The 26,699-nt window shown below is 38.9% G+C and overlaps 1 protein-coding gene across 5 annotated transcripts in view; it reads left to right on the top strand.

Annotated features, from left to right (window-relative positions):
* TBC1D8 (TBC1 domain family member 8) overlaps nt 1-26,699 on the top strand; it is a 125,917-nt gene that overhangs the window by 34,598 nt on the left and 64,620 nt on the right. For 4 of the 5 annotated variants that reach the window (XM_053923700.2, XM_053923701.2, XM_053923702.2 and 1 more), the window contains exon 2: nt 16,557-16,667. The exons of the other annotated variant lie outside the window; for it this stretch is intronic. In XM_053923700.2, the coding sequence (XP_053779675.1) occupies nt 16,557-16,667 (111 nt within the window). The remainder of the gene's footprint in view (nt 1-16,556; nt 16,668-26,699) is intronic. 5 annotated transcript variants of the gene reach the window in all.

The raw sequence follows: 26,699 nt of genomic DNA, 5'->3' as shown, positions 1-26,699 counted from the left end.
GGAGCCAGAGCTGGGTATACAGTGTCAGCTTGCCTTCTCAGAACCTTAGCTGCTTCCTCCCTCTCTCTAGAGGTGGTTGTGAAATTAATAAGAAAACAGGCACAATGTGTACAACTTCAGTATTTATTTTTTTCATGAACTTGAGCCTCGCTAGTAAATATTGTCTAAAAGAGTTATTTCAGCTTGCTTATGAAAGGACAGAGTAAGTTGGGCTGTGGGCCCTGTTGATAGGAGCCATGAATTAACATTTTGCCCCATATTTGCTTTATTTATATGTATACTTGTATGTATATATTTTTGTCTTTGACCCATTTGAAATTTGCAGACAACTTAGCCTATTTCTAATAACTTTGAAGGATTGCTTTGCCATGGTAACCTTTTTCATTGATTCGCCCATTCAACAGAAATTTAAGAACAACTTTTTCTTCCTGAATTTTCATTTCTCATTTTGGTTTTCCTGCTGAGAACTTTGTCTGCTCTGCCTCCTGGTTTGGAATCTTCTGTGCAGTTTGGCTCCTCTCATCTTCTGTTTCAGAAGTCTTTGTGCTCTGGTTTGTTCTAGCCTGAGTGCTCCCGATTGCTGCCGGATTAAGTGCCCCCACCACTCCTTGGGTTCCTGTGGGGGCAGTTTGCATTTTCACAAACATGGAGGTCATGCCCCACCTCCTGCCCTTTTTTGCAGGTGAACACTGACTGGCCTGACTCTTTTTTTCACACACACACCACCACCACCACCACCACCACCACCACCACCACCACCACCACCACCACCACCACCACCACCCCGACCCAAAACTTAATTTTTTTAGAAGTTTTAGATTTACAGAACAATTGTGACAGTAGTATAGAGTGTTCTTATATACCCGCCAGAGTCTGTTTCTCCTATTATTAACATATTAGTATAATATATTTCTTACAGTTAATGAAATGATATTGATACATTATTATGGTAGGTAGAAAAGGACTCGAACTGGTGACTATAGGTTATATGGCAAAGAGGAATTTAGGGTGCAGGTGGAAATATAGTTATAATCAGCTGACCTTCAATAGGGAGATTATTCTGGATTACTCAGGTGGGTTCAGTGCAATCACAGGCATTCTTAACCTGGAAGAGGAGGGGATCTGCAGAGAAACAGGGAAATGGCTGTGTGGATGAACTTGTTTGTCCTGGTGCTGCTGGCTTTGAAGAAGGAGAAAGGGGCCCTGAGCCCAGTAAAGTGGGTATCCTCTCACAGCTGGAGAAGATGAGCAAATGGATTCCTGCCTGGAGCTTCTAGAAAGGGATATACCTACCTGTTGTCATCTTAATTTTAACTCAGTGAGATGTGTATCAGACTACCACAGAACTGTTAAGATAATACATTTGTGTTAAGCTGCTATTTTTAAAATAACATTAATACAGCAGCAGTAGAAATACAATGATTATTAACTGAAGTCCTTATTTTGTTCAGATTTCTATGTCTTTTTTCCTGCTACAGGATCCCATTTGGGATACCACATACATTTTGTTTTCATCTTTACTGTAACAGTTTCTCAGACTTTGCTTGTTCTTAATAACCTTGAGAGTTTTGAGGAGTGTTGGTCAGGTATATTGTTGAATGTTCCTTAGTTGGAATCGGTCTGATGTCTCTTCATGATTAGACTGGGGTTATTGTTTTTGAGGGGAAGAACAGAGGTAAAATGCTGTTCTTACGGCATCATATGAAGAGTATGTCCTATTAATGTGATTTTTGACTGTTGATATTGATCTTGATCACCTGGTTTGTCAGGTTTCTTAACTGTAAAGTTAACTAACCCCCACCCCCCTCTTCCATACTATATGGTATTTGTTGGTTTGTTTGAGCTCTTCTTACATTCTGCTGCTCCAGGCTCATCTTGTATATTTCCTGATCCAGTTCTAGAATCAGCCATTTTTCCAAAAAGCCCTGGGTCCTTTTATTGGAAAAAGGTAGAAAATGAGATCTGGGTGCTGGCTGTACTCATTGCTTCTAGGCTCTCTCAGCTGACAGAGCAAGGGAATACATGTGTGTATGCTAACCCTTATATATACAAATATCTATAAGTATTTCTACATGTATCCATTTGTGTCTATAGTAAACTGAACATGAGTCCATACGTGTATCTTTGATTCTAATTCATTAATGTATAAATCATTTTTGCTTCTTTCTTTTGCTTATTTGTAAACTCTCACTCCAGCTATAAACCTGGCTCTCACCCTCTGCCATCCTTTCTCTTAGTTGTTCACTTCTATATACATGTGTAGCAGAATCAGAGTTGTTAAGCCATACCTGGTGGAGTACAGTACTCATGTATACTTATTTGGCCTTTCTTCCAATAGACTCCACTCCTTTCCAAAATTACCTAGGTCAACACTTTTTCCCCTCTAACACCTTCACTTCTCTGTTTCATACATTTGTAATACACTTAGATTTTTTAGGTAACATTCTACATTCAGTTGGGTATCCTTCAGCCTGTTAAAATGATTTTTTAAAACTTTGCAAACATTAAGATTCATCCTTTGTCCTGAAAACTTCTGTGGATTTTGATAAATATTGTATATCCATAATTACAGAATAGTTTCACCACCCAAAATTTCCCCATGTTTAACTAATTACCCCTTTCTCCCAGAATCTACCGATTTTTCTTCCTTGCTATAATTTTACCTTTTCCTTTTTCAGATTAATTGAATGTAGCCTTTTTCAGGAGGGCTTCTTTTACATAGCAATTGCACTTAAGGTTCCTCGGTATCTTTTCATGGCTTGAGAGATTACTTCTTTTTATCACTGAATCCTATTCCATTCACCTATTCAAAGACATCTTACTTGCTTCCAGTTTGAGGCAATTGCAAATAAATCTTCTGTAAACATTTGTGTGTAGGTTTTTATGTGGACAGAAGTTTTCATATGTGTTGGGTTAATACCCAGATAGTATGAAAAGACTATGTTTAGCTTAGCAAGAAACTTAACAAACGGCCTAACAATGTGACCGTACCATTTTGCATTTCCATCAGCAATGAATGAGTTCCTGTTGCTCACATTCTCCCTAGCAATTGGTATTGTCTGGTATGTGTTTTTTTTCCATTCTAATGGGTATCTAATAGTATCTTGTTGTTTCAGTTTTTAATTTCCTGGTGAAAAATGATGTTGAGCAGCTTTTCATATGCTTATTTGTTATCTGTTTATTTTCTGTCCAGGTGTCCATATCTTTTGCCTATTTTAATGGGATTGTTTTCTTATTATTGATTTTTAAGAATTCTTCGTATATTTTGGGTACCAGTTTTTTTTTTTTTTTTATCAGATATGTGTTTTATTTTTTAATCCTAACTGAAGGACATTTTTTTTTTTTTTATTGCTTTTAGAGAGGGTGATACAGTCACTGGCAAGCAGTGTCCGTGGCATTGTGGCTAAGACGAGACAAATTCACATGGACTACCGAGTCCTGTGGAGGAAAAGGGACTGCAGGGCCATTCTCTCAAGGGGAGAGCACTCGACCCTTGCCTTGACAGGCTTTTGTTGGCTTAATCTGAATACAGGGTGTGTATGGAAAACTCATCAATCATTGTCAGGCAGTAATAATCAAATAGATAACATTCAAAGAACTCTGAGGGCTTACTTTGAGTCAGGATCAGATAGCTAAAGGGCCATAAAACTTTGGGGAAACAAACTCATTTCATGCTTGGACCCTTATCATTTAAATCGAGGGTATTAGCAAAGCAGGTTTCACAGGATTTTATGCATTCTTTCTTAGGTCTGATCTTCCCGAAAGGAAAGGAACCTGCCCTTGATAGCACAGGGCTGCACCCACCTCCGGCATTGTTTCACGCTTAGGTCAAGCAGGAGAAGTGGGAAGTGAGGCAGCCAAGAGATTAGGAGACTTCTTGCAGACAGAATGAGGACTCAGGCCATGTCAAAGCTGAGGGGCAAGGGTCCATCACCCCCTTTCTCCATAGCCCCCCAAGTCCTTCCCTGAGGGCCCCCCCGTGATTGTGCCTGTCTTAGGTCGTCCCTTCCTTAAGGAATCTTACCCGTCATTGGCTAACCAATCATGCACTGGGGGCCAGGCAGGGTGAAGTAAAGTGGGCAGAGAAGGTGCTCCTGCCAGGGAGATAAGCTTTGTCTCCTTAGGGGGCTAGGGTTCTCAAGGTCTCTCACTAAGCCTTAGCCTGGGGGGTTATAGTCTCTGAAACCAGGCAGGGTGGCTCCCAATAAGAGGAAGGGAAGGGAGGGAGGGAGGGAAGGGGAGAGGGGGGTGGAGAGAGAGAGAGAGAGAGAGAGAGAGAGAAAGAGAGAGAAAGAGACATCAATGTGAAAGAGAAATGCTCCAGCCAGCTAAGCCACACCAGGAGGGCCAGATACTGTGTTTGCAAACAGTTTTTCCCAGTCTGTGGCCTGTGTTTTGATTCTCTCAAGTGTCTTTTGCCGAGCAAAAGGTTTTAATTTTATTAAAATATAACTTACCAATATTTTTTCATGGGTCATCTTGTTTTTAAAAATTCATCACCAAACCCAGGGTCATCTACATTATCTCCTCTATTTTCTTCCATGATATATTTTCTTCCATAAGTCTTATGGTTGTGTACTATACAATTAGGTCTGTGATGTATTATCATCTGTGTGTTAGTTTTTTCTTTTTTTTTTTTTGCATACTGATGTCCAATTTTTATACAACCATTTGTTGAAAAGTCTTGTCTTTCTCCACTGAATTATCTTTGATTGTTTGTCAAAGATCAGTTGATTGTACAGTGGAACCTCGGTTCTCAAACTTTATTCATTCCAGAAACCTTTTCAAAAAGCAATTTGAAAACTAAATCTCCTTTGTCACCTCAGGGACACATGACTGATCATACAGGTATCAGCATGAAAGGGTTGTTGGGTAGAGAATCAAGACCAGAAGTTTTGTTAGACAACTGAGACATTTTTTTTGTGAATGACCTAGTCAAGAACTGAATTGTTTGAGAACCAAGATGGGCGAGAACACAGTTGGGACTGTATTTGTATGGGTCTGTTTCTGGCTCTGTATTCTGTTCCATTGACCTGTCAATACTACACTGTCTTCTTTTTCTTTTTTTTTTTAAGTTTTTTCTTCTTTTTTTAAGTATATTTTATGGATTAGGTTATTACAATTGTCCCCCAATTTTTTCCCCTTTGCCCCACTTAGCCTGGTACTCCCCCTTCCCTAAGCAATCCTCCCCCCACTCAATTAGTTCGTGTCCATGGGTCATGCATATAAGTTCTTTGGCTTCTCCATTTCCTATACTATTCTTGACATCCCCCTGTCTATTTTCTACCTACCATTTACACCTCTTAATCCTTCTACTTTTTACCCCATTCTCCCCTTCTCTATCCCCACTGATAACCCTCCCATGTGATTTCCATTTCTATGATTCTGTTCCTGTTCTAGTTGTTTGCTTAGTTTGTTTTGTTTTTTAGATTCAGTTGATGATAGTTGTGAGTTTGTTGTCATTTTACTGTTCATAGTTTTGATCTTTTTCTTAAATAAGTCCCTTTAACATTTCCTATAGTAAGGGCTTGGTGATGATGAACTCCTTTAGCTTTACCTTGTCTGGGACACACTTTATCTGCCTCTCAATTCTAAATGATGTCTTTGCTGGATAGAGTAATCTTGGATGTAACTCCTTGCTTTTTAGCATTTTGAAAACTGCTTGCCAGTCTCTTTTTGCCTGCAAAATTTCTTTTGGAAAATCAGCTATAGTCTTATGGGAACCCCTTTTCTTTACTCTTGCTGTTTTTAAGTTTCTCATTATCTTTAACCTTTTGGAATTTTACTTATGATGTGTGTTGGTGTGACACTCTACGGGTCCAACTTGTTTGGAACTCTCTGTGCTTCCTGGACTTGTATGCCTATTTCCTTTGCCAAATTGGGGAAGTTTTATTTCATTATTTTTTCAAGTAAGTTTTCATTTTCTTGTTCTTCCTGTTCTCCTTCTGGCATCCCTATGATTTGGATGTTGACTTATTTGGAGATGTCCCAGAGTCTTCATATTCTCTCCTCATTTTTTTGAATTCTTCATTCTGTTCCTTATGTTCCAAATGGTTGATTTGAACCCCAGCTTCTTTCCCTTCACTGTTGGTTCCCTGTGGATTTTTCTTTATTTCACTTAGTGTAGCCTTCATTTCTTCCCTTATGCATTTGCTGTACTCAAATGAGATCTCTAAGTATCCTTATTACCAGTGTTTTGAACTCTGCATCTGATAGGTTTGCTATCTCCATTTTGCTTAGTTCTTTTTCTGGGGTTTTGGTTTGTTCTTTCATTTTGGGCCATATTTCTTTGTCTCCTTAATTTGGCAGCCTGCTTGTGTTTGTTTCTGTGTATTGGGTAGAGCTGCTTTGACTCCATCTTGGTGCATCTGTTACATTGTAAGGGGTGGAGGCTCAGGTATTAGTCAGGGTGGGGCAACTTGTTTTTGTTACTTTGTGGTGCTGTATGTGGGAGAGGGATTGGAGAGGGAACAATATTGCTTGCTTGGCTCTCACCCCATTTCCAGGCACTTCCCCCATTTCCATATGCAACTAGTGCCTTTCTAGCTACTGCTGTGGTGCTGAATCCTAGCGTGGGTGGGTGTGCATACATTCTAGGGCTCTGTGAGTCCTTTAAATGACTCTCCTGAGAGACTGGCTGGTTCTAATGATGTCCCAACCCACACTAGTGTTTATGAGGCTTTATTTTCCCAGTGCTGGAACCCTGGGCTGTGTGGTATGGTCTGGAGCAGGGATAGCTCACTCCTTAGATGTCCCTCCCAGTTTTTGTTTGCTATAGGTGAGTGGGGGACTACCCATTCTGCTGGCTCCTGCTGCTGCCACACCATGTCCTCTCTGCCTGAGCTCCCTGTCTCCACCCCTTCTACCACTGGGATGAATATTTCTTCTTTAATGCCTTCATTGTTGGACTTCCATACAATTTGGCTTGCTGTCAGTTTTGGTTATATTTATTTTGAGATTAGTTGTGATCCTTCTTATGATTGTGCGAGGAGGCAAAGCGTCTACCTATGCCTCCCTCTTGGCAGGAATTCTTTCTCTTTATTTTTATCATTGACACTATTGCAGATGTCCCTGTTGTCTCTCCTTTTGCTTTCCTCCTAATACTACACTGTCTTGATTCCTGTAGTTCTCTAGTAAGTCTTTAAAATGTATGAGTTCTCAACTTTGTTCTTTAGTACTGTTTTGGGTCTTCTAGGTAATTACCTATTTATATAAACCTTAGAATTAATTTGTCAATATCTATAAACTAGCTTACTGGGTTTTTTATTGGGATTGCATTGAATCTGTAGATTAAGCAAGATTGGATGAATTGACATCTTAATATTATTGAATCTTCCAATTCATAAATATGGAATATCTCTTTAGTTGGAGCTTTGATTTCTTTTTTTTAAATTATTTTATTGTTGTTCAATTACAGTTGTCTGCATTTTCCCCTCACCACTCCCCACCACCAGGGCTAAACCCACCTTCCTCCTTGCTTCCACCCTCCCCCTTGGTTTTGTCCGTGTGTCTTTTATAGTAGTTCCTGTAAAGAACTACTGTAGAGAACCCACTGCCCTCTGGCTATTGTTAGATTGTTCTTAATTTCAATGTCTCTGGTTATATTTTGCTTTCTTTTTTCTTTTGTGATTATGTTCCAGATAAAGGTGAGATCATATCGTATTTGTCCCTCACTGCCTGGCTTATTTTACATACCATGATACTCTCCAGTTCCATCCATGCTATGGCAAAGGGTAGGAGCTCCTTCTTTCTCTCTGCTGCATGGAATTCCATTGTGTAAATGTACCATAGTTTTTTGATCCACTCATTTACTGATGGGCACTTAGGTTGCTTCTAGCACTTGGCTACTGTCAGTTGTGCTGCTATAAACATTGGGGTGTAAACTGGTGTTTCAGGGGTCCTAGGGTATAATCCCAGCAGTGGAATTGCTGGGTCAAAGGGCAGTTCTATTTTTAGTTTTCTGCAGAGATTCCATACTGTTTTCCACAGTGGCCTCACCAATCTGCATTACCACCACCATTACACTAGGGTTGCCTTTTCTCCGCATCCTCTCCAACATGTGTTTGTGGATTTGTTTATGTTGGCCACTCTGACTGGTGTGAGATGGTACCTCAGTGTGTTTTTAATTTGCATCTCTCTGATGGCTAGTGATGCTGAGCATCTTTCCATATGTCTCTGCGCCCTCTGCATGTCTTCCTTGGAGAAGTGTCTGTTCAAGTCATTTTGCCCATTTTTTAATTGGGTTGTTTGTCTTCCTGGAGTGGAGTCGTGTGAGTTCTTTATATATTTTGGAGATCAGGCCCTTGTCTGAGGTATCATTGGCAAATATGTTTTCCCATACTGTTGGTTCTCTTTGTAATTTGGTGCTGTTTTCTTTAGCCATGCAGAAGCTTTTAATTTTGATGAGGTCCCATTTGTTTATTCTTTCCTTTATGTCCCTTACTTTAGGGGACATGTCTGTGAGGATGTTGCTGCGTGGAATGTCTGAGATTTTCCTGCCAATGTTTTCCTCAAGGATGTTTATGGTGTTACAACTTATATTTAAGTCTTTTACCCACCTTGAGTTTATTTTTGTGTATGGCATAAGTTGGTGATAAAGTTTCATTTTTTTACACGTAGCTGTCCAGATCTCCCAACATCATCTGTTGAAGAGGCTCTTTTTGCTCCATTTTATGCTCCTGCCTCCTTTGTCAAATATTAATTGACCGTAAAGACTTTAGTTTATTTCTGGGCTCTCTGTTTTGTTCCATTGGTCTATGTACCTGATTTTATGCTAGTACCAGGCTGTTTTGATTACAGTGGCTTTGTAATACAGTTTGATATCAGGTATTGTGATCCCTCCTACTTTGTTCTTCTTTGTCAAAACTGCTACAGCTATTTGGGGTCGTTTATGGTTCCATGTAAATTTTTGTAGTGTTTGTTCTACATCTGTGAAATATGACATTGATACTTTAATAAGGATTGCATTGAATCTATAAATTATTTTGTGTAGTATGGCCATTCTGATGTTGTTAATTCTTCGAATCCATGAGCATGGTACATGCTTCCATTTGTTTGTGTCTTCCTTAATTTCTTTCTTCAATGTTGTGTAGTTTTCTGAATAGAGGTGTTCTACCTCCTTGGTTAGGTTTCTTCCTGGGTACTTTATTTTCCTTGTTGCTATATTAAATGGGATTTTTTTCCTGATTTCTATTTCTGAGATTTCATTATTGGTGTGCATAATGCCTTTGATTTCTGAATATTGACTTTTTTCTCACTTTTTGCCAAATTCAGGTGTTAGGTTGAGCAGTTTTTTGGTGGAGTCAATAGGATTTTCTATGTACACTATCATGTCATCTGCAAACAATGACAGTTTTTTATTTCCTTTTTTCCAATTTGGATGCCTTTTATTTCTTTTTCTTGTCTGATTGCTGTGTCTAGGAATTCCAATACTATGTTGAATAGGAGTGGTGAAAGCAGGCATCCTTGTCGTGTTCCTGATCTTAGAGGGAAAGCTCTTAAGTTTTTGCCCATTGGGTATGATGTTGGCTGTAGGTCTCTCATATATGGCCTTTATTGTGTTGAGGAATGCTGCCCTATTCCTACATTGCTAAGTGTTTTTATCATAAATCAGTGCCTTATCTTATCAAATGCTTTTTCTGCATTTTTTGATATGATCATGTGATTTTTGTCTTTCGTTTTCTTTATGTTTATTGATTTGGGAATATTGTACCATCCTTGCATCCTTGGGATGAATCCCACTTTGTCATGGTGTATGATCTTTTTAATGTATTGCTGGATGCAGTTTGCCAATATTTTTTTGAGGATTTAGCATGTATGTTCATTAGCAATATTGGCATGTAGTTTTCTTTCTTTGTAATATCTTTATCTGGTTTTGGGATTAGGGTGATGCTGACTTCATAAAAAATGTTTGGGAATCTTCCTTCTTCAATTTTTTGGAATAATGTGTGAAGGATGGAGGTTAGCTATTCTTTAAATGCTTTGTAAAATTCTCCTCTGAAACTGTCTGGTCCAGGGGTTTTGTATGTCTGGAGTTTTTTGATTACTGCTTCAATTTCAACAGGTGTCATTAGTCTCTTCAGGTTTTCTGCTGCTTCTTCATTGAGTTTTGGAAGATTATATTTTTCTAGAAATGTGTCCATTTCACCTAGGTTTTCAAATTCTTGGTATATAGTTCTTCATAGTAACTCCTTACATTCCTTTTTATTTCTGTGGAATCAGTTGTAGAATCTCCTCTTTCATTTCTGATTGTGTATATTTGGGTCCTCTCTCTTTTTTTCTTGATTAGCCTGCTTAAAGGTTTGTCGATTTTGTTTATGTTTTCAGAGAACCAGCTCCTGGATTCTTTGATCCTTAGAATTGTGCTTTTCGTCTCTATGTCATTTAATTCTCCTCTGATCCTGGTTATTTCCTTCCTTCTCCTTACTATGGGCTGTGTTTGTTGAGGTTCCTCAAGTTCTTGTAGGTGTAGGGTTAGGTTGCTTATTTGAAATGATTCTGTTTTTTATGTAGACCTGTACCGCTATGAACTTCCCTCTCAGGAGTGCCTTTGCTGTGTCCCATATATTTTGGAATGTTGTGAGTTCATTTTCATTTGTTTCCAGAAACTTTCTGGTTTCTTCCCTAATCTCATTCTTGACCCATTTATTGTTTAATAGCATGCAATTCAATCTCCATGATTTTGAGTGTTTGGGTTTTTTTCCTTGAGGTTGGTTTCTAGTTTCAGTCCCTTGGGGTTGGAAAAAATGCTTAATATGATTTCAGTTTTCTTGAATTTGTTGAGTCTTGTTTTGTGTCCCATCATTTGGTTTATCTTTGAAAATGTGCCATATGCATTTGAAAAGAATGTGTATTTAGCTTCTTTGAGATGAAAGGCTCTATATATATCAGTTAAGTGCATTTCATCTAGGGCATTGTTCAATGCCACAATATTTTTGTTGATATTTTGTTGGAATAACTGTCCATCTTTGAGAGTGGGGAGTTAAAACCCCTTACTATAATTGTGTTGCTGTTAATATCTTTCTTGAAGTCCTTCAAGATTTTCTTTATGTATTTGGGTGCTCCTATGTTGGGTGCATATATATGTACAATGTTTATGTCTTATTCATGGATCCTTCCCTTGAATATAATGAAGTGTCCTTCTGGGTCTCTTTTTATGGTTCTGTTTTTGAAGTCTATTGTGTGCAATATGAGTATGCTACTCTGGCTTTTTTTCCCTGTCCGTTTGTTTTCTGCCCTTTACCCTCAGTCTGTGTAGGTCTTTTGTTCTGAGGTGGGTCTCTTGTTGTAGGTAGCATATGTGTGGGTCATGATTTTTTATCCAATCAGCCATTTTATATCTTTTATTGGGGCATTTAATCCATTTACCTTTAAGGTTATTATTGATAGGTATTTATTCATTGCCATTTTTTTTTTTTGTACCTGTGTTACTCTCTCTTTCACTGTTCTTCTCCCTGTTCTTAAAGCAGACCCTTTAGCCTGTCTTGCAGAACTGGTTTGTTGAAGGTGAATTCTTTTTCATTTCTTTTGTCTGGGAAGGTCCTTATTGGCCTTCTATCTTGATTGATAGCCTTGCTGGATAAAGTAGCCTTGGTTGCAGGCCTCTGGTTCTCATTACTTGGAATATTTTTTGCCATCCTCTTCTGGCTTGGAGTGTTTCCATTGAGAAGTCAGCTGGCAGGCTTATCTGGGCACCCTTTTATGTTACTTCCTGTTTCTCCCTTGCTGTCTTTAAGATTCTCTCTTTGTGTTGAAATTTTGCCATTTTAATTATGATGTGTCTTGCAGTGGGCCTCTTTGGGTTCCTCTTGCTTGGGACTCTCTGTGTTTCCTGGATTTGTGTGACTTTTTCTCTCATCAGATTAGGGAAATTTTCCATCACTACTTTTTCAAATAGGTTTTCTATCTCTTGCTCTTCTTCTCCTCCTTTTGGTATCCCTAGTATACGGATCTTACTATGTTTCATGTTGTCCTGCATTTCCCTTAACCCCTCTTCATTCTTTCTGAGCCTCTTTTCCTTTTCATGCTCATTCTGGGTGTTTTTTTGTACCTTGTCCTCCAGCTCGCTTATCCGATCTCTGTTTCATCTGGCCTGCTTTTGATTCCTTGTACCGTGGTCTTCTGTTCAGAAATTGTATTCTTCATTTCCTCTTGGCCCTTGTTGATAGTTTCTATTTCCTTTTTCGTGTTCATATAGTTTGCAGTGAGTTCATTGTAGTTTCCCTGTAGTTTTTGGTAATTCTCTGTGAGCTTATTTAGCTTCCTTATAACCAGTGCTTTGAACTCAATATCTGATAGTTGACTTATTCATTCAGCATTGTTTCTGAGACTTCCTCCTTTCCTTTCATTTGGGGATTGTTTCTTTGTCTTCCCATTGTTTGTGAGACTCTTCTTGTTAGCCTCTGCTTCGTAAATTGATGTGTTCTGATTACCTTTGTTTCTGATGTGAACTTATATGGTAGAAGACCTGTGAGATTCAGTGGTCAAGTCCTCTGGATCTCCTGAGCTAGCTGGTCTTGGCCTGTCAGTTATGTTGGCTGTCTGTATGTCTCTGGGTTTTGATTGTTGTTGTGTCTTTCTTTGGTGGGTTCTTCCCACCAATTGGTTAACTGAGAGTCGCTGTGTCCACCACCTCTTGTATTCTTTTGTGAAGGTGTGGGCAGGTTGTGTTAGATCTGGTTCTTCTGTGTATATGAGGTTTTGAGGCTTTTCTCTCGCTGTTGTTCAGTTTTTTTAATCTGGGTAATTTCTCCACCATTTAGTTGTATTTCCAGATCAGTCCTGGATTGAGGTTAGTGTGGTTCCACTCCCTCCTTCACCTTCTTCCATTGTTATCTCTTGGTGGTTCCTTTGTTGGTGATTTCCTCTGCTAGCAGTGTAGTGGTGTTCACAGCTCCCACCTACTCATGCTCGGTGATCACAGTAACAACTGTCAAAAAAAAAAAATTCAGCTGAGTAAATTTGAAGATCTAATTGGCTTATGAAGCAATTCATCAGGCTTGGATCCCTTGAATGAATCACGCGGCATCCCTTCTGGCAAGGAGGGATCTTTGATTTCCTTTATTGAGAAATTGATAAAAGTTTTCTGTGTCTAGATCCTACACATCTTTTTTTAGATTTCCACCTACTAAAAATATCATTTGCTATTATCAGTGGTGTTAATTTTTTTTCAAGTCCCAATTACTCATTGCAGGTATATAGGAAAGCAGTTGTCATATTAATCTTGTGTACTACAATGTTGTTATACTTACTTATTAGTTCCATAATTTTTTATTGTTGTTGTTGTTTAGTCTTTTGGATTTTTCTACGAAGACAAGCCTGTCATCTGTGAACAAACACAATTTTATTTCTTCCTTTCCTTCTGTGTACCTTTTATTTCCTCCCCCTTTTAAAAAAATTTAAATTTATTTTTAGATAGAGGGGAAGGGAAGGAGAAAGAGTGGGAGAGAGAAACATCAACTGGTTGTATCTCACATGGGCCCTGACTAGGGACTGAACCCAAAATCTAGGTGTGAGCCATGACTGGGAATTAAACTGGCGACCTTTCACTTGGTGGGATGATGCCCAACCACCTGAGCCACACAGGTCAGGGTTCGTCCTCTTGTCTTATTGCATTAGTTACCACTTCCATATGATGTTGAATACTTAGCCCTGTTCCTCATCTTAGCATGAATGTGTCCAGTTTCTCTCCATTAAATAATGATCTTATTTCTAGAGTTTTTGTAGATACTCCTTTTGAAGCTAAAGAAGTTTTTGATTCCTAGTTTCTGCATAGGTTTTTAAAATTATGTATGGGTGTTGGATTTTATCAAATGCTTTTTCTGCATGAACTGATGTGATTATGTGATTTTTCTTTAGTCTATTGATGTGGTATGTGTAATATACCTTGATTGATTTTGAAATATTGAACCAGCCTTTCATACCTGGAGTTAGTCCCATTGGTTCATGGTATATAATTCTCTTTTTACATCAGTGTATTCAATTTGGTAATATTTTATTGAGGATTTTTTTGTTTTGGAATTTTCACCTGACAACATGTTCATCGACCCCAGAGAGAAGAGGAAAGGAAAGGAAGAGAGGGAGGGAGGTGGTGGAAGATGGGGGAGAGAGAGAGAGAGACGTTGATGTGACAGAGAAACATTGATTGGTTGCCTCCTCCTGTACACAGTTCCAACCAGGGATTGAACCTGCAACTTTTTTATGTGCCCTTGACCAATAATTGAACCTGCACCCTTTTGATGTGCAGGATGATGCTCCAACCAGCTGAGCCACCCAGCCAGGGCTTTGAGGATTTTTACACAGGAGATACTAGTTTGTAGTTTTTCTTTATTGTAATATCTTTATCTGGTTTTGGTATTAGGGTAATGCTGGTCTTATAAAATGAGGTAGGAAGTGTTCCATTTGCTTTTGTTTGTTTGATTTTTGGAAGAGATTATACAGATTATTTTCATGTGTTCCTTAACATTTAGTAGAATTCACCGTTGATACCATCTATACCTGGTGTTTTCTTTTTTTTCTTTTTTGGCAGGTAATTTATTGATTCAATTTTTAAAATAGATAATGGCTTATGCAAAAGGTTTATTTCTCCTTGTATGAGTTTTGGTAATTTGTGTCTTTCAAGCATTTGGTCCACTTCATGTAAGTTATTAAATTTGTTGGCATAGAGTTGTTGCTAGTATTTCTTTTTTTTCCTGATTTATTGGTTTTGGGGGTAAAGAAACATCAATTTTTTGTTCTACTTGTTTATGTATTCATTGGTTCTTTTACATGCCTTGACCGGGGATCAAACCCACAGCCTTGGCGTTATGGGGACAATGCTTTAACCAACTGAGCTACTCAGCCTGGGTCATTCATAGTATTTCTTTATTATCCTTTTACTGTTAGCAGTGATGATCCCCTCCCTTAATTTCTGATATTGGCAATTGGAGCTCCTCTCCAATTTTTTACATTAGCCTAACTGGAGGTTTAAGCTTTTGGTTTTATTAATTTTTCTTTATATTTTTGTTTTCAATTTTGTTAATTCTTTTCAATTTTTATGATTTTCCTCCTGCTTTCTTTAGGATTAAATTACTCTTTTTTTTTTGTATAATTTCCTATAGGAGAAGCTTAGACTACTAGGATAGTAGTAGGAGAAGCCTACTAGGAGAAGCCTAGATTTTTAGTTCCTTCTTTATGCGTCTCTTGCTATAAAATTTCCCTCTAAGCACTGCTTTTGTTGAGTCACTTAGATTTTTCGAAGTTGCATTTTCATTTTCATTGAGTTCAGAGATTTAAAAGCCCTTCTTGAGACTTCTTTTTGACCCAGGTGTTATTTGGAAGTGTGATTAATCTCCATATATTTGGGGATTTTCCAGTGATCTTTCTGTCATTGATTTCCAGTTAATTCCATGAGAACATACTTGATGCTCCAATTGTCTCAGATTTGGCCAGTGGAATCCCCTTAAAGTTGCCCTAAGTGTCCTTTGGACATGTCCCCTTTATTTTTTATACTTTCTGGTACAATAAAATAATCCAAGTTCATCTTGTACTTTTCCTGCTACAGCCCTTGACCATTTCTCCAAGGAGCCCTGGTTCCTCCAATAAGGAATGGTATTTATTTATTTTTAAATTTTATTTATTTATTTTTAGAGAGAGAGGAGAGAAGGAGAAAGAGAGGGAGAAACATATCGATGTGTGAAAGAAACATCGATTGGTTGCTTCTTGCACTCTCCCAATAGGTAACCTGGGCTACAACCTAGGCATGTGCCCTGACTGGAATCGAACCGGTGACTTTGGGTTTCCAGCATGACGCCCAAACCACTGAGCCACACCAGTCAGGACATGAGGAATGGTATTTAAAAGCCAAAATCTGAGAGCAAGTTGTACTCACTGCAGCAGGGTGCTGGCTTGGAGAACCTCTCAGTGGACAGAGCTAGGACTTTGTGTCTGTATGTATATATGTATGCATACATGTGCTTACATATTTATACACAGACATATTCATTGACATGTTTATTTTTCTTTTTGTACAAATGTACTGTACAAAAATGAGTTAACCTCCAATTGGGTCCAGTATGTCCAACTGCTATCTTAATACCACAATGTTCATTCTAGTTTCCTTCCATATTTGCAATCACTTCTTTTTCCAACACTGAGAAACCTGACTGCTGTTATTCTTAATATATTCACTTATCTGATTAATCCTTCTATTGCCACCACTGTTCCCTCCCCGGCGGGTGCCTTCCTCATGTTATTCAGGCTCCAACTGCCCATATGCCTCATGCCCTACAACAATCTTGATCTGTCCCTTTTAATGACTTTAAGGAAAAAAAGAGGAAAGGGTGCATGGTGTAACAATTATACCTTAGGCTGTTTAGTTTATGCCTTTTACTGGTTTGCTTCTGAATTATAGATGATTGAGGGGTTTTGAAAGCCATCTGCTGGATAAAGGGGCTGCTACTTTAATACAAAATCTGAGCAGGTTAGCTCAGGTTAGCCAAGGTTAGCAGGTTAGCAGGTTAGCTTGGCTGGGTTAGTCCCTGTGCTTAGAGGTGCCCTTTCTTTTCTTTCTTTTGAAGGTCGCCTGGTAGGTGCTCTGGATGCAGTGCTGGATTCCAGTGCACGGGTGGCTCCATTTCGAATTCTGCTTCAAGTTCCTGGGTCCCAGGTTTATTCTCCTATAGCATGTGGTGAGTTACTGAGTGGATCAGATATTTACTGGGCCATAGCCATAGGTGAGTTTTGTTCCAGTTGGAGTCTTCAGACCTCAAGATCTGAGCACGCATGCCGGTGGAGCTTGAAGGTAACTCCTTCTAGAGCCTCATCTGTTCTTTTGAACTTTTTTTTTTTTAAACCATCAAAAGTACATAAATGCAATAAGCTTGGACAGCTTACCTGGGGCATGCCAGGCTTTTGAGTGGTATGTCGTTCCAGTCTGCTGTATATTGCTGACTATGAATAGAGCCATTTACTTCTTAATCTTGTGTCTTAACATAAATGTGTTCCTAGGTGCACATATCTATTATTGTGATGGGGGAAATATCTGAGGGCTGTGTCTGACATGGGGCAGCCCACATTCCCTTGTTCCACAAGTGCACTGAATCATTGGCTTCTGGGCACTATTGGTAATTTAGGTACCACCTTCTCATCCTATCCATCTGGGGTCAGTCCCTCCTGCAGGCACCCACCAGTGCGCCCCCTTACCACTGAAGTGCCTCAGGAGCCAGGAATCCTCACATCTAAGAAGCCCCTTTTATTAAAAACCAAAACCAAGAGATATCTTTTTAATTACACAAATAGTAAGTGTTCACTTCCCAGAAATTAAAAAATAGGTAAGATAAAAGGAAAAACAAATCATCTATAATCCTTCATCCATTGCGAATCACTCTTCTGTCTACATCTCTGCATATACAGAGTTTCTTTGGTTTTGCTTTTTTTCTTTTTAACATACTGCTAGCTACTGTACACTTGCATTATCACCTCATATTCTTTTATAATGTTGGATTCTTTTTTCAGGGAAAAATATAGAAAAGTAAAAAGAGGAATATTATCATCTATATACACCATCCAATACTAACTGCTATTAACATCTCAGCATGTTTCTTTTCTAGTCCTTTTTGTTTTTTAAATTAAGACAAACCAGTTTGTATTTGCATAAAATGATAAAAAATGGGGCATATTCAATGTAAAGACATCAGTTAACATTGAAAGGTACAAAGCAGAAATGATCCCTGGACCCACATCCTAGCCATTCCAGGTGACCTCTGGTCACACTGGGCTCATATCATTTCGGACAGTTTTATAATGCACTTAGACAAGGATAGCTATAGACAGGGATAGAAGTGCTTTTATAAAAATGCAACTTGTCTGACAGTGCTGTTTTCTCATAAAAGTATTAAGGTTTTACTTGATTTCAATAAAAGAAAAGTTGCAGTGATACTAAAGAAATGTTAACTTCAAATGAAGGTTTAACACAAGAGAGGTCATTTTCTAAAAGGTTCACTGAATGGAGAGATTTTTGAAAGCATTACCAGGTTAGAATTGTGGCTTTTTAAAAGCATGTTTCAGTGTTGGCAGGTGTTTACCAACTCCCTACTTTGAAGGACAAGGAAGCCAGCATTCTTCTCCCCCTGCTTCTCTAATTTCTTATTTTGAAAAGTTCCATTATTAATTTTATGTTATAATTCCATTCTGTTCTGAACCATGCTTTCCATCATTGTTTGACTCAGTTTTCTATTTAAATTAAATTAATGCTTTAACTCAGGTATCTTTTATATAGGCTCATTTCTTCATTGGCTAGATTCTTGTTGTCTTCCTCCAATAATGATTCATATTTGCAAATGTTTGTCCCTTGCTTTCAGACTTGGATGATACCTTGGCTGACTATGATAGTCTCTGGCCATCTATTAGAGCTTGTTGGCTGTTGCTCTGGTGTCTTTCAGTATTTAACATGGCAGTGGGAAAACCTCAGGTTGATCTGATTTCATGCCCCCCTTTTGGGTTATGTGCTTATTGTTGAAGTTTAGTAACATGGTTACAATTTGTTACTTCCTTGAGCACATCGTGTTAAATTTTTCTGGAACTCAATATGCTTGTTCAGCATGCAGATTTATTTATTTATTTCAGGAATTTTTCTTATATGATTCTGTGTATGTATTATATTTTTAAGTGCTTATTCCATTTATTGGATTCTCCACATCAAGAATACTTTATGTTGTGATCTCACCTACGAGTAGAAACTAATCAACAAACAAACAAGGAAGCAAAATGTAACCAGAGACATTGAAATTAAGAACAATCTGACAGTAACCAGAGGCGAGTTGAGAGGGGATAATGGGGGGAAAAGGGGGAAGAGTTTTCAGGAACATCTATAAAGGACACATGGACAAAACCAAAGGGAGGTAGGATCAGGGGTGGGCAGTGGGGATGGCTGGGGTGGGGGGGAGTCATAGGGGGAAAATGGAGATAACTGTACTTGAGCAACAATTAAAAAAAAGTTTAAATAAATAAATAAGTAAATAAATAAAATCTTTTAAAAAAGAATATGTTGGAGAGATTTGGTCTGCTTTTCATTTCTTTCTGATTTTCTTTATTTGTTTTTTTCAGTTGCATTCTCCATGCTTTATAACTATTTCTCTAAGTTAATAATTCAATTTTCAGATGTGTATTCCACACTTTGCTGCTTTGAACTTACTATTAATTTTGTTGTCATGTTGTCTTGATCCTCGGTTTATTTCTTTAGGTCTCTAATATCCTTCCTCATCTCTGTTATTTTACCATCTCACCTCTCAACTCATTTTATTCATGTTCTTATATTGTTGGAGAGCATGAAGCATTTGTGAGAATTTCTTGTGCTTGCTCGAGTGTTCCATTTTCTTCTAGGACAGAATCTCTTGAATACCTTGTTCTCATTTATTCTCCTGTTGCTGTTGAGGGTTGAGTGTTTTGCTTGGAGCACTGTGCGTTTCTCCTCATCTTGGTCATGCTTCGATATCGTTACCCCAGAACCAACCCTATGTTATTTGCACTAACATAGTGAGTGCGACTTTTTAACTTGTGTTTTTGGGACAGAAAAGAGGACTGCTGTGCTGTTGGACTGGGCATGGGATATTGAGGGGACAAGACACTGTTTCTTTCTTCCATTTCTCCCCTATTTCTCTCCTCTCACTCTGCCCAGGCAAGCGAGTTGGTCTTGCTCTGAACTTGAGGCTTTTGATGGGGATACTTGGATTTTTGTCTCCTCACTAGATTGGCTTCTGGGGAGTCAGCAGTGTGGGGACTCTTAGTTCCTGAGTCCTTGTAGCCTAGGACACTGACAGTAGCCCCTCTGGGCTCCTGGAGCACCGTAAAACCACAGTGATACAATGTAGTTCTCAATGACTACATAGTATCCACCCTTATAGCTATAGCCTAATTTACTCATCCAGTCCTTTGTTAGCTACTTAATTGTTTCTGATATTTAAAGTATTTCAAAACCTTAAATGAACATCCAAACACTTAAATATTCCAGGACACTTGTAGTCCCCAATGTCTCTGTATTTGAAATGTTTGGTGCCTGCCCCATAGCACACATGTGCTTGGTGTCAGGATTATTTGGTTAACGTGAGGGGGAGTATTTGGTTAATGTGAGGGGGACTTCCCTGCAGCTTTCTAGGGCTGGGGGCATACAGACAGCAACCCGGATATGGGCATGTACAGATGGAACAAGGATTAGGAAAACAAGATATGACACGAACCTTAAAAAGCACATAATAAGGAATTGCTACATCATAGGGAATATATATTTAGAAATATATATATCTCCAAATTACCTGCCCTAAAGGTTGTAGCAATTTATACTACTCCCCATGGCAGGTCTGTAGAAGCTTTACTTTCTTCTGTCATCTGGCCCACATAAGGTCCTCTGAGTAAGCCATTATTCTTGTCAGTGCAGATTTTCCTGGGTTAAGGAAGAGAGAATGGTGAGGATATTTGCATCCAGGGTTTGTGGTATTGATTTAGGTACTTAGGTCTGTTTTGGGGTTACTTGGGCATCTGGCATTGTGTTATTGACTCATTATACTTAATATTTTATTGTCTTGAGCATTGAGAAAGGATCCCTGCCCAGGGTTTCAAGTCTCAGATAAAGCAAAACAAGAACGGTAGGAAGGGCCTGGGTGGCTCAGGATGTGGGTGGCAACAGGAAGACTGGCCTGTGACAATGATTTATGTTTTCATTGGATTTTGGCTATGTGCATGGCCGTTGGGGGAGACACAGGAGAGCCTTGAGGAGAACTTTGTTTTTTCTTTTCTGTTTCTTTTTAAGCAGAAGTGGAGGAGGTAGGTAGATAATTTTATGGGTGAACAATATTACTATTTGGCAACAGAGATTTGTGGATGACTGTGGTTAGAAGTAGATAAGGGATAAGTTACTATTATGATTATTTTTTAACTCATGTGGACCAAGGACTCCCAAGCTTTATAAGCATTGCTGGCTTCAGTGCTTACACATACTGTGAGAGAGTGTCTGTGAGTTGCTGGGAAGGGTGTGGACAGAGTAGCGTGCCCTGTCATTCTGGTCAGAGCCTAGATGTCCCCCTCAGAGAGACTTCCCTGACACCCTGCCAACTGCTTCCTCTGTTCTGGCACTCACGTCTCTCCGCTATGTATCACTACTATCATTTCCTTTTTATTTTTTGCTTGTTTGCCTACTGAAAGTAAAAATTTTCTCAGTCATGTTTGCCACTGATGCTTTAGTGCTGAGGGCAGAGCCTGGTATTCAGTGAAGAGTAGAGGAATGGATGAGTGGTGAGGTATAGAAAAAAAGTTAAGGGGCTTGGTGATCAGGACTCCTTTTAAAAAAAAAATATTGATTTTACAGAGGGGGAAGGAAGGGGAAGAAAGGGAGAAGAAAAGAGAGAGGAGAAGAGAAAGAGAAAGAGATTCATTGGTTGATTCTTGTATGTGCCCTGACTGGGGATTGAACCAGAAACCTTGGTGTGGGGGGACAATGTTCTACCCAACTGAGCTACCCAGCCAGGGCCATTGAGACTCCTTCCTGAATGTAACGCGAGGAGGTGGTATATGGAATCACAGAGAAGTCTTTTTGGGTCCTTTCTGAGAAGTCAGGGCAGGGATATTCCAGAGCTGGGTGAGGGCCCGGGTCTGGAGCTTTGTAATGAGCCATCCAGGACCATTGAGCAGTAGAAAAACTTGCAAAACAGGGACCTTGCTTTCTTTTTTTCTTTTTAAATATTTTTATTTTGGTAAAATATATATAACATAAAACTTACCATCTTAACCATTTTGAAGTGTGTACAGCTCAGTGGCATTAAGCACATTTGCATTGTGATACAACCATCAACACCATCCATCCACAGAACATTTTCGTCTTTCCAAGCTGAAACTCTGTGCCCATTAAATGCTAACTCTCCATTCCTGCCTCCCTCCAGCTCCTGGAAACCACCATTCTACGTAATTCCCCTCTTTATGAATTTGACTACTTTAGAAACTCATGTAGTGGAATCATATAGTATTTGTCTTTTTGTGACTTACTTATTTCATTTAACATAATGTCCTAAAGTTTCATAGCCTGTGTCAGAATTTCTTTCCTTTTTAAGGCTGAATAATATTCCACTGTACATTGGTTTCTTTTTGAAACAGATCTATATTGATTAGCACACAAGTAGAAATCAAGGGCAAGGTGTATGGAACTAGGACAGTGAATCCCAGGAGCCAGTTCCACGTGGGCCAGGAGAGGAGGGAGGAACCAGGCAGACTTTAAAAGGCCAGGGCTTCAGCTTGTGGTGGGTTGGCCTTTGGCTTTTGACTGAATTAATTCCTAAGCTGTGAAGAATTCTTTGGGGCCCTGGAAGAACAAGGAGACTTTGGTGCCTTGTCTCTGTGTCACATGGTCTCAGTCTGTGCTTTGTCCTGCAGTTGAGAAGTCCAGGCTGTGAGATGTTTATTATGCCCTGTTCCTGTTGGTAGGTGATTCTCAGTGTTACTGCTTTGTTATTGACACACACATTTTATTCTTTACCATGGTCCTGAACATTGGTTAGTTGTTGTCTTTGCCTGCTTTTTAGAAAAGAGAAAAGCCCAGGCAGGACTCTGGATTATCTGCCTAGGTCATTACAGGAGTTAAATTGATTAGGTAATAATTTGACCTTTTAATGCCAGTTAGTTGCTATGTGGGGTGAATTGTCTTCTGGTTACTAAAAGAGGACTTGATTGCCATGCTTAGAGGCAACCATAGTGGTATACTACCAAGAACAGGGTCAAAATTGCAGAAGCTTTAAGAAAAACTCATCAAACCCTTGTACAGATTACCTCTGAATAGCACTAATGTCTTTACAGATATGAGTTTGGACTCCAGAGCACTGAATAGTTTTGTGATTCTGTTTGTGGCAGCATAAGTCAAAGCCGTCCTGTTTCTAGCAAGGCCTGTTCCATGGTCTTGAGTGAAATGAGGGAGAAAGGGAAAACAGAAAAAGAAACAGCCAAGTGGCAGCAGGTTGAGTGACACCACTGAGATCCATCAGCAGAGTACAAAGAGTTTCAAGAATACCAGGGGGAGATACCCACATGACCAGTCAGAGGCAGATCTGTATCTTGGAGAGGGTATGTATGTAATTTGAATAAACTTACTTAGTATTTTATTTTTAATTTTTATTATCCTCATCCGAGGATATGCCTACTGATTTAGAGAGAGGGAGAGAGAGGGAGGGAAGGAGGAAGGGAAGGAAAGGGAGAGGTGAGAGAGAGAAAGAAACATCAATCAGGTGTTTTTCACATGAGCTCTGACTCAGGATGAAACTCGCAACCCAGGTATGTGCCCTGACTGGGAATCAAACCTACTCCAGGACAATACTCCAACCAACTGAGCCACACCGGCCAGGGCAAAACGTAGTTAATATTTTAGATTTAGAAAATGGAAAAACATAATTTTGAAATTTCAAGGATCATTAAAGGAAGCTCTGATATTATTACTAATCAAAATGTGGCATATGTTTTAAGAAATTGAGAATCATGAGTTGTGCTTTTCAGTTTAAAAACTAAAAACTTTCCCACTAAGATCAAGAACAAGACAAGGTTGTCCACTTTGACCATTTCTATTCAACATAGTATTGGAAGTCCTAGCCACAGCAATCAGACAAGAAAAAGCAATAAAAGGCATCCAAATTGGAAAAGAGGAAACAAAACTGTCATTGTTTGCAGATGACATGATAGTGTACATAGAAGATCCTATAGACTCCACCAAAAACTACTCAACCTAATAAATGAATTTGGCAAAACAGCGGGATTCAAAGTCAATATTCAGAAATCAAAGGCATTTTTATATACCAGCAATGAAATATCAGAAACAGAAATCAGGAAAAAAATCCCATTTAATATAGCAAAAAGAAAAATAAATTACCTAGGAAGAAACCTAACCAAGGAGGTAAAAGACCTGTACTCAGAAAACTACACGCCACTGAAGAAAAAAATTAAGGAAGACACAAACAAATAGAAACATATACCGTGTTTATGGATTGGAAGAATTAACATTATCCAAATTTATAGATTCAATACAATACCTTTTAAAGTATCAGTGGTATATTTCACAGATATAGAACAAACACTTCAAAAATTTATATGGAACCTTAAACAATCCTGAATAGCTGTAGCAGTTTTGAGAAAGAAGAGCAAAGTAGGAGGGATCACAATACTTGATATCAAACTGTATTACAAGGCCACTGTAGTCAAAACAGCCTGGTACTGGCATAAGAACAGACACATGGACCAATGGAACAGAACACAGAGCCTAGAAATAAACCCAAGTCTCTGTGGTCAATATATATTCGAGAAAGGGGGAAGAAGCATAAAATGGAGCAAAAATAGCCTCTTCCACAAATGGTGTTGGGAGATCTGGACAGCTACGTGCAAAAAAAATAGAAACTCGATCACCAACTTACACCATACACAAAAATAAATTCAAGGTGGATAAGACTTAAATATAAGTCGTAACACCATAAAAGTCCTAGAGGAAAACATTGGCAAGAAAATCTCAGACATTCCATGCAGCAACATCCTCACAGACACGTCCCCTAAAGCAAGGGACATAAAGGAAAGAATAAACAAATGGGGCCTCATCAAAATAAAAAGCTTCTGTATGGCTAAAGAAAACAGCACTAAAATACAAAGAGAACCAACAGTATGGGAAAACATTTGCCAATGATACCTCAGACAAGGGCCTGATCTCCAAAATACATAAAGAACTCACACGACTCCACTCCAGAAAGACAAACAACCCAATTAAAAAATGGGCAAAGGACTTGAACAGACACTTCTCCAAGGAGGACATAGAGGGTCCAGAGACATATGAAAAGATGCTCAGCATCACTAGCCATCAGAGAGATGCAAATTTAAACCACAATGAGATACCACTTCACACCATTGAGAATGGCCATCATAAACAAGGTGACAAACAAGTGTTGGAGAGGATGTGGAGAAAAGGGAACCCTAGTACACCATTGGTGGGATTGCAGACTGGTGCAACCACTGTGGAAAACAATATGGAATTTCCTCAGAAAACTAAAACAATAACTGCCTTTTGACCCGGCATTTCCACTGCTGGGATTATACCCTAAGAACCCTGAAACACCAATCCAAAAGAACCTATGCATGCCAATGTTCATAGCAGCATTATTTACAGTAGCCAAGTGCTGGAAGCAACCCAAGTGCCCATCAGTAAATAAGTGGATCAAAAAATTTGTACATCTACACAATGGAATTCTGTACAGCAGAGAGAAAGGAGGAGCTCTTACCCTTTGCAAGCATGGATAGGACTAGAGAGCATTATGCTAAGTGAAATAAGCCAGGTGGTGAAAGAAATACCATGTGATCTCACCTTTAACTGGAACCTAATCAACAAAATGAACAAGCAAGCAAAGTATAAGCAGAGACATTGAAATTGAGATCAGGCTACAGTGACTAGAGGGGAGAGGGGAGGGGATACTGAAGGGAAAAGGGTGAAGGGTTTACAGGAACAATTATAAAGGACACACGGAAAATAACAAGGGGGCGTGGAAACAGGAAGGAGGTGGAGAGGGCTGGGGGAAAGGCAGAGAACTGTACTGAAACAACAATCAAAAAATAAATTAAAAAAATACTTTCATATACACTCCTCATTTGATCTTCTCAACAATGTATTAGCAGGTATAATTATTGACTTTGGAGAGGGAAGATGCAAGGTACAGGTTGCTTAGTGACTTTCCAGGGTTACATCCTGTGTCAGGGGTACCTCCCTGGGGACCTAGGTGCATATCTTACAGAACATTCTTTCAGAGTGTTCTTTCTGACGTGCTGTCATCTCTTATCTTTGCCCTTGATCATGGCTGGAGCTTTAGTTTCTTGTATTCCACATCACTGTTTGCTTTGTTTTTAGAGAATGAATTTTATTATGGGAGGAAATGTTCCAGTGTGGATCAGATTAATGTCTTGGTGAACTTTGTTCCAGGGCAACAAAGGAAGCGACAGCCACATCTTTTTCAAGAATAGAACTCACTGCGCATTTCAAGGAAAGTGGGTTCACATTCTGAGGTCACTCACTATGAGGCATCATACTTGTTTTTGGTTACTTGGGATTTCCTCAGAACAACACTTGCTGGCATTTTCTGTGTGGGATTTACACTTGGAAATGGCTGAGGGGTGCCATGGCTAATGTTTCTTTTCTATCTGGGGGTTCTATTACCAGGCTCTTTTTAAAATTAAGTAATTTTGCTTATGCTCAGATAATTAAACCTAATTGAGGATGTTCTTCCATTGGGGCTTACTTATAGTTATTTCAAAAGCAGATGAATTCTGAGTATAACTTTTAGTAAATTTGGAGGCCAAAAATCATATTTTAAAAAACTGCTTTTAAACCAGGGAGATATTTGCAGACCTTGTAGACTGTGTAAGTTTTTCCTGTTTCAACAGTCCCCCTCCCTCTATTGCAATAGTCGCTTTTTTCTTTCTGGCAATGATTCCTTTGTATAAATCTCCCCTTACTTAAATTCAGATTTGTTTTTCTTTTATTTGACATACTTCAGAATAATTATGGCCTATACAAAATCTTCTAAAAGTTGTTTAGCTAGAATCAAACTTTTCTCTAGTACGTATCTTACAGGTCACCTAACTTCTGCATGGACATGACATGTTTGACAAAGAAACTATCTGGAGGGAATCTGATCAACATCTAGTTTGATCCCTTTTATTTT

The sequence above is a fragment of the Desmodus rotundus genome, chromosome 5 (assembly GCF_022682495.2).
Source record: "Desmodus rotundus isolate HL8 chromosome 5, HLdesRot8A.1, whole genome shotgun sequence".
NCBI lineage: Eukaryota > Metazoa > Chordata > Mammalia > Chiroptera > Phyllostomidae > Desmodus > Desmodus rotundus.
This window is presented reverse-complemented; position numbering and strand designations above follow the sequence as displayed.